The sequence below is a fragment of the Biomphalaria glabrata genome, chromosome 6 (assembly GCF_947242115.1).
Source record: "Biomphalaria glabrata chromosome 6, xgBioGlab47.1, whole genome shotgun sequence".
NCBI lineage: Eukaryota > Metazoa > Mollusca > Gastropoda > Planorbidae > Biomphalaria > Biomphalaria glabrata.
Window position 1 is genome coordinate 44,825,080 of NC_074716.1, and position 18,397 is coordinate 44,843,476.

An 18,397-nucleotide genomic window follows, 5' to 3' on the forward strand; every position below is an offset into this window, starting at 1 on the left:
GGTGAAGAGTTTAGAATATAGAAAAAAAATTTTTACATTTTTTTTTTAAAATACGAAAAACATGCATATTTGTTTTTTTGAGTCTTTGAATTTTTTTTTAACATAGCTTTTATCAAGTCACTCTATCTGTCTGTCTGTCTGGTAAAAAAACTTGTACACGTTATTTATCCAACATCCAATCTCAGATCAAGATAAAATTTTTCACAAATATTTCTTTTACCTGACAACACAAGAATCAATTTTATAAACACTAACTAAATAGTTAATTAAGCATTGGTAACTAATTATTTTGTCTGGTATCTCGAACAAGGGAAAGAATTCGTATTTGACTGGTGTGGTGATATACGTTGAATTAGCTTCATTTATACTTTGTAGGTCGCCGCTTTAAAGTTTAAAGCTACCGATAGATAACTTTAAAACCTTCTATTTTCAAAAGCGATTTGCTGGTATAGTGGTGAGTGTAATGATTTGAATATTTTTTTTTAAATATATAAATGCATTTAAAAAGCGATCACCCAAATACACTCTTTTTTCTCCCGTTACAAATTTCCAACTGGTCCAGATAGGTCATAGCGTATCGAGAAAGCTAACAGTATGAAATTGCGCTAAACAAAAAAAAAGGTAAAAATATTTCTCATTAGACTAAATTAATTATTGTTAGTCTAGATCTATTACAAATGTAATTAAAAGACTGATCCAAACTAATTAATACAACTACGTTATATATAATCTTTGGGGGTTTCTTTGGTTCAATATTTTTACATTTTTTCTTGTTTTTGACTTCTGCTAGTATATATCCCATCATTCTCACTCTTTGAAATTGACTTGTGAATAATAACGTTTCGTAGGATAGTTAGGGTTAATTTGTTTAGGTAAAAGGTTATCTTCACTTTCCAATGTAATAAGGACGGTAACGAGTCTAAACTGTTATGGTATATCCAGTGTACAGAAGTTTTGATAAGATAAATATATTTCAGAAGAAATTGGATGCTTTCACGATAAACAAAACAATGTCAATGTTACCAATTATCACATTCATATCATAAGATCTTTGGGGCTCACTAAGACCTTCCTTCAGGGAACAGTACCAGGAAAAAGAAGAAGAGGCAGGTAAAGAAAGCGATGGGAGGAGAACATAAAAGAATGGACGGGGCTGCCATTGAAAGAGGTTCTAACCACAAATACAGAGCTAGGGATCTAACGAGCTGTCATCCTCCCTACATTGCTCAATGCCTCAGAAACGTGGACAGTGTACAGAAAACATGCAAAGAAACTGAACCACTTCCACATGACATGTCAAAGATACTGAAGTCCCCCGAAGAGCGGGTCTGCAAAGCATCCACACAATCCTGATTCAGTTCCAGCTGGGATGGGCAGGACACGTCTGCAGAATGGAAGACCGCGGCATCCCTAAACGACTCTTGTATGGCCAACTAAGCGAAGGAAAACGCTCGCAAGGTGGTCAAAGAAAACGCTTCAGTGACACCCTCAAAGCTTCTCCGAAGCCACCTGGGAGGCAGAGGCACATAACAGAGCATTATGGCATCGCGCTGTGAAAACTGGCACACAGGTTGCTGAGGAAAAGAGAACAACGCTGGCAGAAGAAAAACGCCAGAGAAGAAAAGCAATGCCAATGACACTAGCTCCAGCTGGAATAACCTGCCCAGTGTGGTGATTAATTATTTCGTTTGACATTGAATGATGGAAATAACTTCTACATTGTATATTTTTTTAAAAATTATGTTTATTTAGCTGGCAGTTTAAAAAATTGAATTAAGCGTCCTTGACATTACTTAGTTTATCTTTTTTTTTTTCAAGGTATCTTCCTTTCTTCATTCATTTTCATTTGCCATTGTGTTGGCTTCCTCCTCCACATTTCTCCTTATCACTTCCCATTTTTCAACCTGACTGTATAATAAGCACCAGGAATGTAAACCGGATGCTGGAAACGTGAAAGTAAACAAAGAGGAGATGACTGTGTTTAAAATAAATGATGAAACTCACCCCCCCTCCTCCTACTTTCCCAATGGCTTTATATAGTAAACAAACAAACAAAGAAACTGACTTCTCCACGCTCAATGACTCTTTATTCAATAGAAAGTCTTCAAGCGTCACAAAGACATACTTAGGTACTGTAAATTGTAGCGCTGAGTAGCTTGATCGAGACATTCTACATTGAAAATAAATTACCAGGCATTATAAACAAATTGCATAGGATTTCTTCTTAAACATTTCCATAGAGTGAGACTCCATCCAGCTATTGCTAATTACAAATATATTTTATTTATTTTTGTTAAATACTGTGTAAATCTTTTTACCACAGAGCAAGTTCAAATAGAAGACATGAAACAAAAAATTTAAAAAAAAAATTAAAAAAACACAGGCAATATTGACAAATAGAAAGTTTGAAATAAATACTATTATTTAAATAATATTTTTAAAATAAAAAAAATGGAAATAATTCGTATCTAAGATATTTGATAAAACTAATTGATGCTTACTGAAATGGTTGGAAACTAAAAATTAGATTCAGGCGGCCTAGTTGACATTGAATATGATCTTCTTTGACCTAATTTCATTGTACATGAATACACTCCCCTCTTTGATGAGCATATTCACACTATTTGTAACTGGTCATACATGCTCTTTTTATGTAATATGGTCACACTAGTGAAGTTGATTTTCATGTTCAGAAAAGTCCTTACTGTTGTTCATATTTAAAATCATTGGTATTTTCTTATTAGATGCTAACATATTCTAAAACTAATTAGACCATTCTGATGAATTAAGCTTTTAATATTAACACGTGCAAACGTCGCCTAGTATTAGAAAACAAACATGTTTATTGCATCAAGAAATACAGTTTTTTTTGTAAACACATTTGTAAACCAATTATTCGTGTTGTAATCCCCCTTTAAATTGCGTAATTGAGAATTGAGATAATTAAGCATTCGATCAATGATTAGTCTTTGGTGATCATTCGCTTCTTGCCGAAGTTCATGCCTGATTGGTTGGCAAATTTATTGGTCCCCATCTGAAGATTGATGACGCTCTCCCCCATCCTCAGCTGCTCCTCCGTGAATGTCCTCCTGTTGATCTCAGACTTTTTAGGCCACATTCTCTTCCCGGTGTAGCTTGGACGGGACTCCGCCTGAAACAACAGACGCACAGAAAAAAGGTTTAGCGTCAAATGTTTCCGATAACTCAAAAGCTAATGTTCTAAAACGAACGTTGTAGACTTATTTTTACTAAAAGTTTATCAGATCACTGTGGATGTCTGGTATAAAGTTTAAACAGTGACTTGGCAGAATTTAAGTCATTGGTTAATATGCATGACTAAATGCATGACGCGTAGGACGTAATCATCTTCTTTATTGAAGTAACGTCTGTATTATATAAGATAAGAACATGTTATATCTCCCATTTCTTATTTTCTGATCAAGTTGAAGCTTTGCACAATTATTCCTTTTTTTCTTAACAAAACATGAATCAATAAAAAAAAACAACAACAATTAATTAAATATTGGTAATTAATTAATTTTGATTGACTTCGAAAAACAGAAATAAATATTACTGTATTGAGATGCATGGTTTGTAAATGTGGAGTTCTTTCTCTTAAGTGAGCCCCTTTTAAAAAAGTATTATTTTTAAATGTTTTGCTTGTTCTTGCTAGAATTATTAGAATATCTAAGACCAAAGCAACACTCGTAATGTTTAAGACTCTATGGGATGACACATTTATAATTCTCTTCCCTAAAACAAAGTTAAAGCTGGTGATGTCAACATAACAGCAAAGCTTTGGATCTCATGTCAATTGAAAAGAGGAAAATAGTATTAACAATCAAATGGAATTCTATTAGCATGCACACTCAAAGCAAGGAGAATTGACGTAAACTCTGAGAATCCTGGAAAATACAAAATCTTACCTCAATTCCTAACGCCCGAATGGCTGCACAGACCTGAGAGAGGTTCGTCCTCTCGTACAGGGAGTCTGTTTGAAATGTGTTGTTCTCAGCGACACCAAACTCCTGGCACTTGTACACAAATAACTCGATCCTGTTCACAAATGTACAAAATAGATGCAAGATCAGGATATTAATGAAATAAGGTGAATGTCTTTCAACATACTTAGTATCCGGCCTTGACCGTTTGACCTTTTTACCTCCACGTTTTTTAATCATGTTTTTTTCTTTCTTAATAACAGCTAATCAAACATATACACACTGTCACATCAACACACAGCCCAAACACTCTTACATATAAACATTACATTAGCAACACATACACAACGTGTTACATGTATTCCGACATTCATTTTTCGTCTATTAATCTTTTGTTCGTTTCATCATTGAAAGTCTGATGATGTGAACTGTTTCTTGTGTAATCCAATTCTCCTTGCCTCTAGGCCACCATTTTTCTATCCATGACTTATCGTCTAATTTGTGCTAACATTTTTGTCAACAGAACAATATATCACCTAAGATAAAGCAGGGCTTCAAACTAGTGTTGACATAGTTATAAAATCATATTTTTACATTTAATCATAGCTCATACTTTTAAATAATAGCAACAAAATTTAAGACCTTTTTTATTTCACTTTTCTTTTGCCTAAAAATAAAAATATGTATTTTTCTCAAATTACAGAATAATGGTACTCTAAAGTAAAAAAAGATGTCATCCCAAAACCTTAGCTGCTGGCGGATGGAGAATCATTGGAAACAAAGGTCAATAAACAAAACAACAAAAATGTTTGTATAATCCAATTATTCTTGTATATGTCAGTGGAAATGGATGAAAAAAAATGACCGGAAGTGTGTAAGCATGCGCATGAGCAGTGGACAGAGAAGATATATTGAAGATTGAATCTCTATATGAAAGTGTACTGTTAATTATTTTATTAGTTACAGAAGAACCCACGGATACTTAGACAGTAATGAGAAACTAGTTTCTATAGACATTAATTTCACTAAATGAGAATCACCCAGAGCAAAATACAATATTTTTATTGCTTTTATTTTAGCCAACCTGTTTTCAAGTGTTCAGTATTACATCATCTATCTTTTTTTTTTTTGGTTGATGCTTTTAGTATGGCTACATTTAACATCTTTATTGACGATTTTCATAAGGCGAAAAATAAAGGAAGTGGACATAGAATTTTTTCTTTAAAAGTATAATTTGTTTTTCACCTTTTAGCTCTGCAGAATCAAATTTCCTAATCTCTTCTTTTTGTAGTACAAAATAATTTCCATATATATATATTGTTATATCTATAGCTCATTTTTCCTTTTATTTCGTTGGCAACATAGTATCTAGCCTTGACCGTTTTACCTTTAAACCTCGACGTTTTTGAACTATATTTGTTCTTCCTTAATGACAGCTAATCAAACAGCCACGCATTGAAATATTGTTACATCTATAGCTCTAATCTATATATATATATAACATTCTCTACGTCGCCAAACCATGCGGGGCAAAACTCGCGCACGCCGACTCTCTAACCCAATGAAAAAGTCATGGAAATCATAACTCTTTTATTTCTGCAAGTCGGACTAGAGCTACCCCACGTAACTATGGCGGCGACAGAGAGCGCGGCTCAGAAAAAAAAAGAGAGGGGGGGGGAGAAGAAGTAATCTTCTCTGTATACAAAATTCTCTACGTTGTTCAACCATCCACCCTCATTTGAACAACTGTGTCTTTCAGGAAGTGTGCACCTGTCAATAAATAGCGACGTATGCTGCGCCGCGGGTCGGCAAGTTCTCTTTGTTTATTTGGTAACAGCGACGTTCAATTGAACGTCCTTGACATTGCCTAGTTTAAATTGAGATTCTCCAACAGAAAAAGTTATCAAACAAACTCAATAGGTAAAAAACCTTTACAACAAAACATCAAGATAACACATAAATATATGAAATAGATACCAATAGATACTTTATAAAACAACATTTTATTGCATAGGCATTACTGGTAGCATTGTGTTGTAAAATAACAAAGCAACAATAGCATAAAACATACCACCCTGAAATAACCACAACATAAAAATAGACCATCTCCAATGAACATTAAAACATGAACATTTATACAAATGTTAATTTATTGTATCAAACGATATCAACTAAACATTGAATCAACTCAAGCGTGCACAAAACGTGACATAGTGATGAGTAACTAAGTTTACCCTAGTATCCTGGAAATTCGTAGTATATAAGTAAAATTTAAGTATAACATATTATCTTGTTTTATCATATTATTTAGTTAAATCCTTATATATTTTAAAGGACAAAGTAAAGTTCACCTTTTCCGACCTTTCGATCAATGGGGCAGGTGATGTTAAGGTTGTTTCTGTGGCCAACGGCTAACGAGCAGAGTTTCATGTGGCCAGCACAACGAGTTTCCCTAACTAAATTTAGGTACCCATTAGAGCTGGGTGAACTCAGGGGCGCTCTAAAAATCGCGAATTAAAAAATCCCAGTCTTCACCGAGATTCGAAGCCAGGACCCCATGTTCAGAAGTGCTTAACCACTCAGCCATTGCGAAGACCATCGCGCCCCCATTATATTATATATTACTAACAAATTAATTTTATTTAAACAGTTAAATTATGCCTTACTTTTAATCAATACGCGTATAGTATTTATATGGTTCCTGTTTGTCAAAATGTTTGCATTTAAATTGTATTAAGTATATGATAATTTACTGAATGAAAAACGAAATGCTTTGAAAGATACAATGCATCTAAAACACACAGTCTCAGGACAGTTGTATAAATAACGTTTTGAATCGTACTCTTATAGCACATAGGCTGAGAAGCTTTTCAATTCTGCGTTGGATATTTATTATAGTGTAAGTATGTATACCTTTATGTTTTCCAACCAAGATCAATTTCTATTCAGTTTAGTTTGCTTAAAATGACTGTACAAAATTTGAATTTTATTGAAAAACATTAGTTTGTTTAAATTTATGGATTTTCATGAACGAGTATTCAAACTTACAAAGACAAGACGATTTGAAGATATTTATCCTCGAAACAATTTCTTTTGAAAAGATCACAAATTTGAAAATTTTGTCTCGATTGTCGAGCACAGCTTAGAAACTTCATAGCCGTTTCTATCGTCTGCTAAAATGAATTCGATTTTAATACTAAAATATCAATTAACATATAGACACAGTAACTACAGTGCTAGTTGATCTCTTTTTTTTCACCTCACATTCACGGCACACTAAAGGAACTATCGTGAAAGTCTTCAGGGTCTATGTATTTGGGAGGAGAAATAAATTACATTTGATTTAATTTGTTGACATCAATCGACAGGGAAAGCCAGTCGGTATAAAATTATACCAGTCACTTATTAAGATAGAAATAAGTACATCATTCCTGCTTGGACTTTCACAATATTATTCCTCCAATGTGCAGCCATGTTTAGCCGTGGACCGTTAACCGGGCTTTGAGATGTTGCCTTTTTTTTTTTTTGAGCTATTGAAATTCATTTCTGAGTTGTGCTCGAAGAATAAGTTTTTAGTTGTGAACAGAATATCAATGTAAATAACGTCTATCTCTTGTGATATATTAAAACTTTGTTTTTTTACACACATTTTATTATTCTAACTGAAATGAAATACATATTAGGAGAAGACTAATCCTTGGTGATCATCCTTTTCTTGCCGAAGGTCATGCCAGACTGAGTGGCTCCCTTGTTGCTCCCCATCTGAAGGTTGATGACGCCCTCGCTGGCACGGAGCTGCTCTTCAGAGAAATTCCTTCGGTTCTGTTCGGCTCTTTTCGGCCACGTCCTGCTGCCAGAGAAACTCGGGCGACTCTCAGCCTGGTACAGAAAAAAAATTGGAAGTGTAAATGGGTTAACATTCTATGAATAAAAATGAGTGTATGATTAAAATGTAGACTGCGTATATGTAAGAAGACTGGCTGAGTGGACGAAACCACTTAGCAATCGATCAAGGGGGTTAAGGCTCGAATCCTAGCTCCAGCTGAGTGGTGTTGGCTGAGAGCCTAACGGAATCACTTAAATTAAACCTTCTACCTGACGCACCCTCTTTACAGCTTCTATTAAATATTCTATACAAAGTAATTTTAAAAGTTAAATATAAATAATACTTTAAAAAAAATTCGCCTATACTAAATGAAATGGCATCAATGACTTTGAATCAATCCTAACGGATGAATATTGTGTAAGCTATTCTCCAGGTCTTACATCTCTTAGGTTTTCGCATGTTGACCAAGAGTTCCATTAGCGCTTTGATATAAGCTCGGTATAAAAAAAGAGAGTTGGTTCAGCGTCCTTGATGGAAGACCCGAGGTGTTTTGCCACTGAGTCATTCAAGTAATTAAAACTACAACATAAGGTTTTATTGTTCTATTGTTAGTTTGATTTCTTTTGTCACGGATCGCTAGTTGATAGTATGTAAGAAAACACAGTTTGTAGACACAATCTTACTTATGCTTTACATTCAATTAGTCTAAGTTGTCTTCTTTAACTATTTATCTCTCTTTTTCGTGCGCTCTCTCTCTTTTTTTCTCTATCTCTTTCTCTCTCTCCTTCTTGCTCTCTCTCGCTCCCCTTCTCTCTATCGTGTATAGCTATATTGACTGTTTAAAGAAACCAACAATCAAATGTTTGAATTTCTCCAAAAATAAATGTCTATTAGCAAGAAAAAGTAAAGACAGTCAGTCTATGATCTGGCCGGACAACCCCCTCGTTAGCTATAAGCCCGTCACGCAAGAACTATCTCTATTATGAGTTTTACAATCGCATGTCGAAATTGAGCCTTCTCCCTCTTTTATTTTTGTAAATAATCTTTTTTAGAATTAAAAAATTAATTATCATATTAATAGAAACCTCTATTCCGAAATTCCTGATGGCGGCGCAGACTTGGGGTAAGTTGGTTTTCTCATAAAGGCTGTCGGTCTGAAAAGACATATTCTCAGGCACTCCAAATTCTTGAATCTTTTGGCAGAAAAGTTCGATTCTAAATAAAAAAAAAAAAAAAGAAAAAAAGAAATGAAGAATATGCCGGTTAGACAGTTTGTGAAAAGGCGTCTTTTTCTAATGCAACCTTATTTTCTTTTCTGTAGTATTGCATGCAGGCGCGGTAGTTGAGCGGCAAGGGGCTTGGGTTCCAAACCGGGGGTCTCGGTTTCCAATCCTTGTGAAGACTGGGATTTTTAATTTCGGGATTTTTCGGTGCCTCTGAGTCCACCCTTATCTTATCTTATATAATACAGACGTTACTTCAAAAAAGAAGATGCTTACATCCTACGCGTCATGCATTTAGTCATGCATATTGACCAATGACTTAAATTCTGCCAAGTCACTGGTTTTCCTGGCTAGCTCAGGCAACCCATTCCATGCTCTAATAGCACTAGGGAAGAAGGAGTATTTGTACAAATTTGTCCTAGCATATGGAATGAGGAATGTGCCTTTATCTTTGTGTCTTTCAGAGTATTTTATTAAATTTTGTTTTTGTATTTGAGGATTATGGTTCAGTGTTCTGTGTATAATTGCTACTTTATTTTTGAGTCTTCTGTCCTGAAGGCTTTCTAAATTTAGTGATTTTACTAAAGGTGTTACTCTAGTCAAATGTGAATATTCATTTGTTATAAATGTCACTGCTCTAATGGGTACCTGACGTTAGTTGGGGAAAAATAAAGGCGGTTGGTCGTTGTGCTGGCCACATGACACCCTCGTAAACCGTAGGCCACGGAAACGGATGACCTTTACATCATCTGCCCTTTAGACAAGAATGTCTGAAAGGGGAGATTTACTTTTTTGTTTATTTTGGATCTTTTATTATGAACAGCCACTGGACGAGTGTAATGGACCGTCACAGCATACCTGTTGCTCATACAAAATTAAACAACTAAAGATGATAAATATAAAAGTTATATTAATGTAAAATGATCGTCACATTTGTGGTATTTACCTATATAACTTATTTACAGAGAACACGTCAATAATCTTTTCAAATAAAGTAAATCTTGGCTCTAAAATGTACTTTACTTTTTTTTTACTTATTAATAGATATGTCAAAGTTCTGCTTAGTGAAACAAAAACAACTAAACACAATAGAATAGACAATTAATTACCTTTTCGACACGGGATCTTTAGTCTTGGAAAGCACACAACACATGGTAGTAAAAAAAGCCAAACAGGAAATCAAAACTCACAGCAAAGCAAAACACAGTGGTTAAAATCAAAAAGCAAGTCCACACCATTAGTGCAATTAACTCTTTGTTCACAAAGACTAAAGCGCAATAGTAGGAGGGATTGGTTACAACTTTTAGGGATAAGAGGGTAGAGGAGAGGGATAGGGATAACACAGTCATTAAGGATATATCTTATCTTGCACCGATTCAGACTTTTGTAATAAATGTTTTACTGTGCCTGGTCTTGAACGATGTTTTTTTTACAAAGCTTATATCACCCATTCTTGGAGCTAGTTGAAACTCTACACAATTATTTGTTGTATATAAAAAAACATGAGTTGATAAAACAATTACGAATTAATTAACTGATTTTTAATTTTTTGTTCGTATCGAAAAAGCGAAATAAATGCTACTTATTGAGAGATGTGGCTGTATCATTGGAGTTAATCCCCTTTTGAAAGTTTGAAACACGTTTTAATTACCCTTCCTATTTTCGGATGAAGTTGAAATTTCGCATAATTATTCATAGTTGATGACAATACAAGAATAAAAAAAACACAACTTTTATTTAATCAATTAATTTTGTTTTATATAGAAAACGGGAGCTTATTTCTGCAGTATTGAGATATATGGCAGTGATTTTGCAGTTATTTCCCGTAAAAAATTTTTTTCTATGTTTCACTTGTTTTTCTTAAATTAAGTCTGAACGTCTGAAGCAAAGATATTACGAAGCTAGTTCGACTCTCCTGTAGGACGACTTGGACTGGAAGCGTGCAGGGTTCAAACCCAACACGATCGTGACTATAGCCCGAAGCACATACCACACTACCTGAAACGAAGATCATCTTTACATACACCAATGAGACTGGTATAATTTTTATGACAATTTTCGACTTCAAATTATCTTTGATATTCGCATGACTGGCAGATATTCCCATGACTGGCAGATATTCCCATGACTGGCAGATATTCCCATGATTGGCAGATATTCCCATGACTGGCAGATATTCCCATGACTGGCAGATATTCCCATGACTGGCAGATATTCCCATGACTGGCAGATATTCCCATGACTGGCAGATATTCCCATGACTGGCAGATATTCCCACCAACTCACTCACACAAAACCATGTTTGTGAGACGTTGTGAGATTGTGCTCATACCATTGATTTACTGTCAAAGTCTATATCGTCAGCTCATGTGCAGTTCTGCCGTGCTACTGACTTGCATTCCATTTCTCTGCAGTGTTTTATCTAACACATATAAATAGTGAAACTAACCAAGAGTGTTTGACTTTAAAACAGTGCTTACCACAAAGCCAAAGACACACACTTGCGATTGGATTCTATATTAAAACAAGTTCTTAGTTACTTAGTTAAAATCAGTAACATCTTGATTATTTTTTCATTGGTGTCATTCTTTGTAAGACCACAGAAAATTGAAATAAACGTTACAATACTTAATTTGTCCCTGCCATGAGTATTAATAATATTTGTATAAAGTGTTTTACATTTAGAAATAAATGCATCTATGTTTTGCTTTTAATTTTTAAAACAATTGTCACTTAAATTGTATATTGTCATTTTAATGAAATCTAAGTTTTGAATTTCTTGAATACTTTTTTTGTTTTACAGATATTAAAATCACTACATTATATTGTAACTAAAAAGAATCTTTATATCAATGTCCCTATTCTGGTACATAATCAGTTCATTTAAAAGTATACATTTGTTTACAGGGACAGAACCTGTGAAAACAAAACACGGGAGAAGGGAGACTACTTTAAGCTTCTAGGGGAAAGAAATTCACACAGTTAGTAAACATAATGAGGAGCATGATAATACAACAAGTGTATTGGATGAACTTAATTATCATTGTACAACAAGTGAACATTAATTACCAATTATTATGAAATAAATTGGGGAGTATTCTCATTCATTAATAATAGTATCACAAATGTGCATCCTACAGTTTATGTCCCCTTAGAAGATGAAAAAAAAAAGTTCTTTCTCTAACTAAATCTACACAGTATCGGATCACAACAAATGTTCACACACAATAGCTCTTTTATTCTTCTCTTTCAATGGGCTATAAAGCAAAATCAAGCCCTCCATATAGGAAAATAGCAGTGGCGTAGCAAGGTACCAGTGGATTGAAGAATATCCTGAGGGGGGGGGGGGGGGGTCCCGTCTCCCAATGAGATGAATGTTGTATGTGACAAAACAGTTGAGTAATATGAATGTATCGGTACTTTTACCAACAGACACTCCAATGCTTATAGAAGAGCGTTTTTTTAAAATAAGTAATAATGTCATTACGTTTGAATCAGTTAGGACTCATGTAGTAGTGTTTTTAAAGCAGGGTTGGCCCTAACTATAGCGGGGCCCTTTGCGAATTGGATTGCGTGCAGTCTGTCAGGGTAGGGATAAAGATAAGTGAAAATCAAGATTTTGTATTCAAAAATAAATTCGTCTTTGCATCCCATTTTAATTAAATGAAAACTGAAAAGTATTTTTTTTTTATCTCGCGTAGGATTGGTGTATCGAATGACACCCAAAATGACGATTTGTCTATTTTAAGGACATTTTTATGAGTTTGCAGAAGATTTCAATAATTATTTTTTTTTTTAGATTTCCAGGACTTTTTCGTATATTTTGCAATTTCAGGAGATTTATAGGAGCTCCTGGGAAATCAGGAGGCAACGGAGACCCTGTTACTAGTTATAATGGTTTTATTTAATAATTTACATCCAGAATTAGCGCGTGACCCGTGAAAGTGCGGGGCCCACTGTTGGAGCATAGGTTGCAGTGACGTAAGGCCGGCTCTGCGTAAAAGTCATTGTTTATACCACTTCTAAACAGAATTACACGACTTCAAGGTGTTCCAAATGAACAAACAAATGTCTTTTGAGTTCTTTTTCCCATCGTACACATTTACATTCCTGGAACACTTTTAGGTGCAAAAACTTTTAAAACAAAAATGTTTACTTTATCAACTTTTAATAAGTCCTGAGTGGCGTCACTAATACAAGAGACAAATGGTGCGGATTGGATCTACTATAGTAATGGTATCTTCGCCGTAACTGCATTGTCTTTTATCTCGTATGGAATCTCTTCAGCTTTGCTTTCCTGTCAAATTTCAATAGTCATAGCCATTTTAAATAAAGTATGGTCTAAGATAGGGGTTCTCAACCTGTGGGTCGCGACCCCTTTGGGTGTCTATTGACGATTTGCTAGGGGTCGCCAAAGACCATCGAAAAAATGGATTGTTTTTGTCTATGCTTCTACTGCTGTGCTGGTGGGGGTCGCCGCAGAGTAAAGGATTGTAAAAAGGGCTCGCCGAGCTTAAAAGGTTGAGAACCGCTGGTCTAAGGTCTTTTGTATTAATACAATGGAGTATCTCTTTCAGAACTAGGAACCCAAGTTTCAACTAAACACTAATCGATAGTCAGAGAAAGAAACTGTTACATCATCAATTTAGTTCTCGACCTTTGAGACATTTTTTTATAAACCCGCTCGGTTTATCTTATCTTATATACTACAGACGTTACTTCACCATTCATTGCAATAGCACAAACATATTCAACTTGAACGATTTCTATGTAGCACACTATGATGTTTCTTTTTCTTGCTCAATATTTAATGTTAATGTCAATGTTTTTTTTATTTACATTTGATCTCCTTTTTTTTCTCCTTTATAAAAATTCTGTTATAATAATTACATTAACATTTTTTTTACACAATACATAGGGTAGTAGCACAGTGTGAAGATGCCTTCCGAGAATGTCAAAAGTGAATGTTTTAAACTATTTTACAGTCTCTACTTCGTCGGATACTTGCGTTTTTTAATTACTGCTGTTGAGGCTCTACTCATTTGTAACACCTAAGTGATAGTTGATTTGTTCTAAGACTTTAAAAAAAAATAAAAATTATAGAGTAGAAGATTACATTACCAAAAACAAATAAGACAAATCCCAAGTTTCATGTTTTCACAAACAATTTAGGTCAACATTGTACAGAAATTGTTCAAATTAGATGATCATTTGGTTGTTTATTGTTGTAAAACATGCCAGGCGAACGAGGTCCTTGACATTGGGATTCTTTCGAATGGACCTGTCTTTGGTTTCTATGGAAAAACCAATAATTCCGAGAATTTGCTAATTTTTTGTTTTGTTGGTGCATTTACCAACCGATAAGATCTGAGAGGAATTGGAATCTGTACCGTCTAGATTATAAAAATTTTTTTATTTTCAATGTAAATAAAGAAAAAAAGGAAACATATTGAGCTTTGAGAAAATTGAATAATTGTCAGTTGTGTCGAAATTTTTGTGCTCATCCGGACTATCCCTATTGACATTATTGCAATTGTCGCCCCCCTTCCCCCCCCCCCCTTTTTTTTTTCTGTACAACACATCAATATTTTCTTCCATCCAACACGGTCTCTCCCCCCACCCCCGCATCCCTACACACCCCATTTCTGTAATACTGTCAAAGTTTTTTTTTTCTTTTTTGAACATACAGGGAAAACAAAGAGTGGGACTATCACCAAAAAACAAACAGGGGCGAATCTAAATATTTGGAGGCCCCGGGCACAATTTTTGTGGAGGGCCCTACATTTTCTCCAAAAGCGTTAAAAATAAACTATTTATTATTAATAATATATCTATGTGAATAGCAAAAAGAGTAGTCTGTTTTTTTTCTTTGGAAATCTTTTCTTTCGCTTTAAAAAAAAATGGGCGTAGACATCTCTTGGACTTCTACTTTCAAAGAATTGGTATTATATTTTATGTTTGTATGTTATGATGTATGTTGTATATATATTTATCTATTGAAAGTACCATACTTTTTATAGTGACTAAAAAGCCGTACGGTATAAAAGTACTTTGGTAATCAATCTAATCAGTACTATCACCACACAAAGCATAGGAAGAAAAGCATCAAGAAGCTATTTCATAATATGTTTATAATATCGACAAATAATTTTTAGAAATTTTTTGTATCGTTTCTTTATTTTATGTTCCGATCATTCTTTTTTCTTTAATAATATTTTTTTTAGTTTATTGTGCATATAAAATGTTTTGTTTTATTAATACTTTGAATTACGTTTTTGTTAGGAGTATTTATTTGTAATTTAAGCAAATTTATAAAAGTTTGAATGAGATGTATTAAACTTTTAGAAGTTGTAAAATGGCACATGTTTTAATTGGCCAACGGTACTTGACAATTTACTTTAAAAAAATCAGAGATAGTAATAAATATAGGAAACCTTCAACAATCGTACGATTAAACATTTCGTTTTGTGTGAGATGTAAGCCTATGATGGATGTATGAGGACTGTCACGTGCTTCAAGCGGGGAAATAGGACAACCAAATGAAGGACGATTGTTGAACGAGTTTTTACATTACTTGTCTTGAGACCATGAAACTTTATTTGTTTCGTGTGTTTTCGGTGATGTAAACATTTGGAAATATTGAATAAACCGAAATTAAAAAACAAAAACAGAGATAATTTACCTCGCTCTTTCTTTGGCTGATTCAAAAGCATCATTGTTACTCTTCTTAAACGTCTGACTCTTCATGTTAATCTGGATGTCGTCTGGAACGATAGCATTCACTAATCTGGTGGAAGAGACAGTGTGAGAAATTATAGTCAATACTTTTTTTTCCATTTTTGTTCTGTCAGTTTCAGGGGCGGGCTGGGTGTTAAATGAGCCAAGACAACTTGAGCGCTTTCACCAAAGATGCTTGCGCTCCATCATGGGCGTGCATTGGCAAGACCGCACTACAAACAACGATGTCCTTGCGAACGCCGGTATAGGCAGTATAGAGGGACTTCTTATGATCCGACAGTTACGCTGGGCAGGGCACGTATCCCGTATGGGAGACGAACGTATGCCAAAGGCAGTCTTTTTTGGTGAGCTAAAAGGTGGTCGACGTAACAGATATGCCCCATGGAAAAGCTGTAAAGACCAGCTTAGGTGCTAACTTAGCTGACATAGAAGAGAGCACCTGGTTGCATGCGGCCTCAGAACGAGACAGCTGGAGGTCACTCAAAAATGCCGCGGGATATATATTTGAGACCAAAAGAAAATCCGATGCTGCGGACAGACGCAGAAAATCTAGATCGACCACCTGCGGACAATGGTTGTGCTTGCCCAGAATGTGGCAAAATATGTAGGTCACATCTGGGGCTGTGCGACCACGGGAAATACTGCATTCCTCACTTATCTCCGTCGTCTCGAACACAAGTTGTATTATTATATGATGGACATCCAATTCTAGGTCTACCTGTCCTTAAAACATTCTGTTTGATAATGTATCGATAGTTGTACACATACATACAGTGAATATACACACGTCGCTGAGAGCGACCCTTTTTTAAGAGAATACTAGAAAACTTTTAACAATTTAATACGTGCCTTAGTGATATGCATACGGCCCTTTTCTTATAAAATACAGACGTGATTTAAAAAAAAAGCAAATGATTACAGTGCTCCTTCCGGCCCATTTGGGTATCGGCCCACCGGGCATTTGCAGAATACCCATATAGCCAGTCCGCCCCTAGTCAGTTTAGATTTGTATCCCTTGCTAACACAGAACCTTAGCAAGCTAACATAGGGTCAAGTTTCAAGAGTATATATTGTGGATTTCAGTTGCTGATCGCAATGCCTCACCAACTTATCAACAGTCAATTAATACAGTACTAAAACAAACGCATCTTAAGACTTCTATTAACAGTAGTCTGAGAATCAATAACTTAAGAAAACAAAGAGTTTGGACGGCCTCAGGCTTAGGTCACTGTGACTTACTTGCACAGCAATATCCCATCTTTCAAAGTCCTGTAGAAAAACTCGGAGACTTTGTGCTTGTTGTCCAGGACGCTCTCCAGGTTGATGGGTTCCCCCGTGATTTCTCTGATCCAGGCCAGGCATTTCAAGGCTTCCTCGGAGTCGAAAGAGTTCTCAACCTTTTAGACAGAAGCAAATTAAAAATGCTGATAATTTCTACAACTATTGTAATAAGAAAATATTTAAACAACCGTCCTGCACCGGGTCCTAGTGGAAGCGGGACATTCTCGTGCTCCAGAAACCTATACGTTTGGTCGTTTCAGAACTTTCCACAGCCGAAAGCATCCCTCCCCCCTTTATAATGGACAAAGTGGACATCTGAAGACAGGCTCTTCCTAGGCAAGGCTCGGCAATGTAACGACGATATTCTTCCATAGCTATTGAGGAATTCGAAGCAAAAGAGAGAGAGAACACGTTATTTCTCCCGCACCCAGTCACAGATCAAGCTGAAATTTCGCACAATTATTTCTTTTACCTGACAACACAAGAATCAAAAGCAAAAAAAAAATCAATTCGCTAATTAACATTGGTAATAGATTACTTTGTTTGGTATCAAACAAAGGAAAGAAATTGTACTTGACCGATGTGGCGTTATAAGTTGAATTAGCCTCCTTTATACTTTGTAGGTCACCGCTTTAAAATTTGAAGCTAACAATAGATAACTATACAATCTCTTTTCAGAAGAAATTCTCTGGCACAGTATTAGTGTGTTGGCTTTAGGAGGTTTGAGAAAGCTAAAAGCATGAAATTGCTGTTAGCAAAAATAATTGGTAAAACTATTTCTAATAACACAAATTTGTTATTGTTAGTCTAGATCTATCACAAATTTAAGTTTTTTTTAAAATATTTTCATGTTTTGGGTTACTAAATTCACTTAGTTTAGGGTCTTCCAATTATCTAAGGCCGGCCTGAAAGATGTCTTTGTTTTCTCGTTATAGCTACTTATCCTTAGATCTAAATCTACTTATTGGTATTTGATGTATAATAATAATCTGAACTATGCTCGCCTCTTAGCGGCACATATTTTTTTTTACAAAGCTTATATCAGCTCACTCTGTCTGTCTGTCTGTCTGGAAATAAAAATTAAGCTCGTTAGTTTTCCCACACCCATTCTAGGATCAGGTGGTAAATTTGCAGAATTATTTATAGGTGAAGATAATACTTGAATCAATGAAATAAAAAAAAAGTAACCAATGAGTCATTTAATTACTGGTAATTAATTATTTTCTTTGATACAGACAAGGGAGATAAATTCTTCAGTATTCAGAGACATGGCAGACCAATTTGGGGTATGTACTCTTAGATAATTGTACACGTTATTTTTCCAACCCCCATTGTCGAATCAAATTGAAACCTTTATTACACAATTTTTATTGTACATAGCAAATAAG

The 18,397-nt window shown here is 35.0% G+C and overlaps 1 protein-coding gene across 3 annotated transcripts in view; it reads right to left on the reverse strand.

Annotated features, from left to right (window-relative positions):
• Positions 1-2,061: 2,061 nt before the first annotated feature.
• Positions 2,062-18,397, reverse strand: part of LOC106057538 (myophilin-like) — a 37,462-nt gene continuing 21,126 nt past the window's right edge. For 2 of the 3 annotated variants that reach the window (XM_013214778.2, XM_056032646.1), the window contains exons 4-7: positions 16,968-17,125; positions 15,673-15,777; positions 8,853-8,982; positions 5,926-7,820 (exon numbers count right to left, since the gene is read on the reverse strand). In XM_013214778.2, coding sequence (XP_013070232.2) covers positions 7,632-7,820; positions 8,853-8,982; positions 15,673-15,777; positions 16,968-17,125 — 582 coding nt within the window. In that variant the 3' untranslated portion in view covers positions 5,926-7,631. Of the gene's footprint in view, positions 3,152-3,926; positions 4,057-5,925; positions 7,821-8,852; positions 8,983-15,672; positions 15,778-16,967; positions 17,126-18,397 lie in introns of those variants that run through there. The other variant, XM_013214776.2, reaches the window with a different exon arrangement.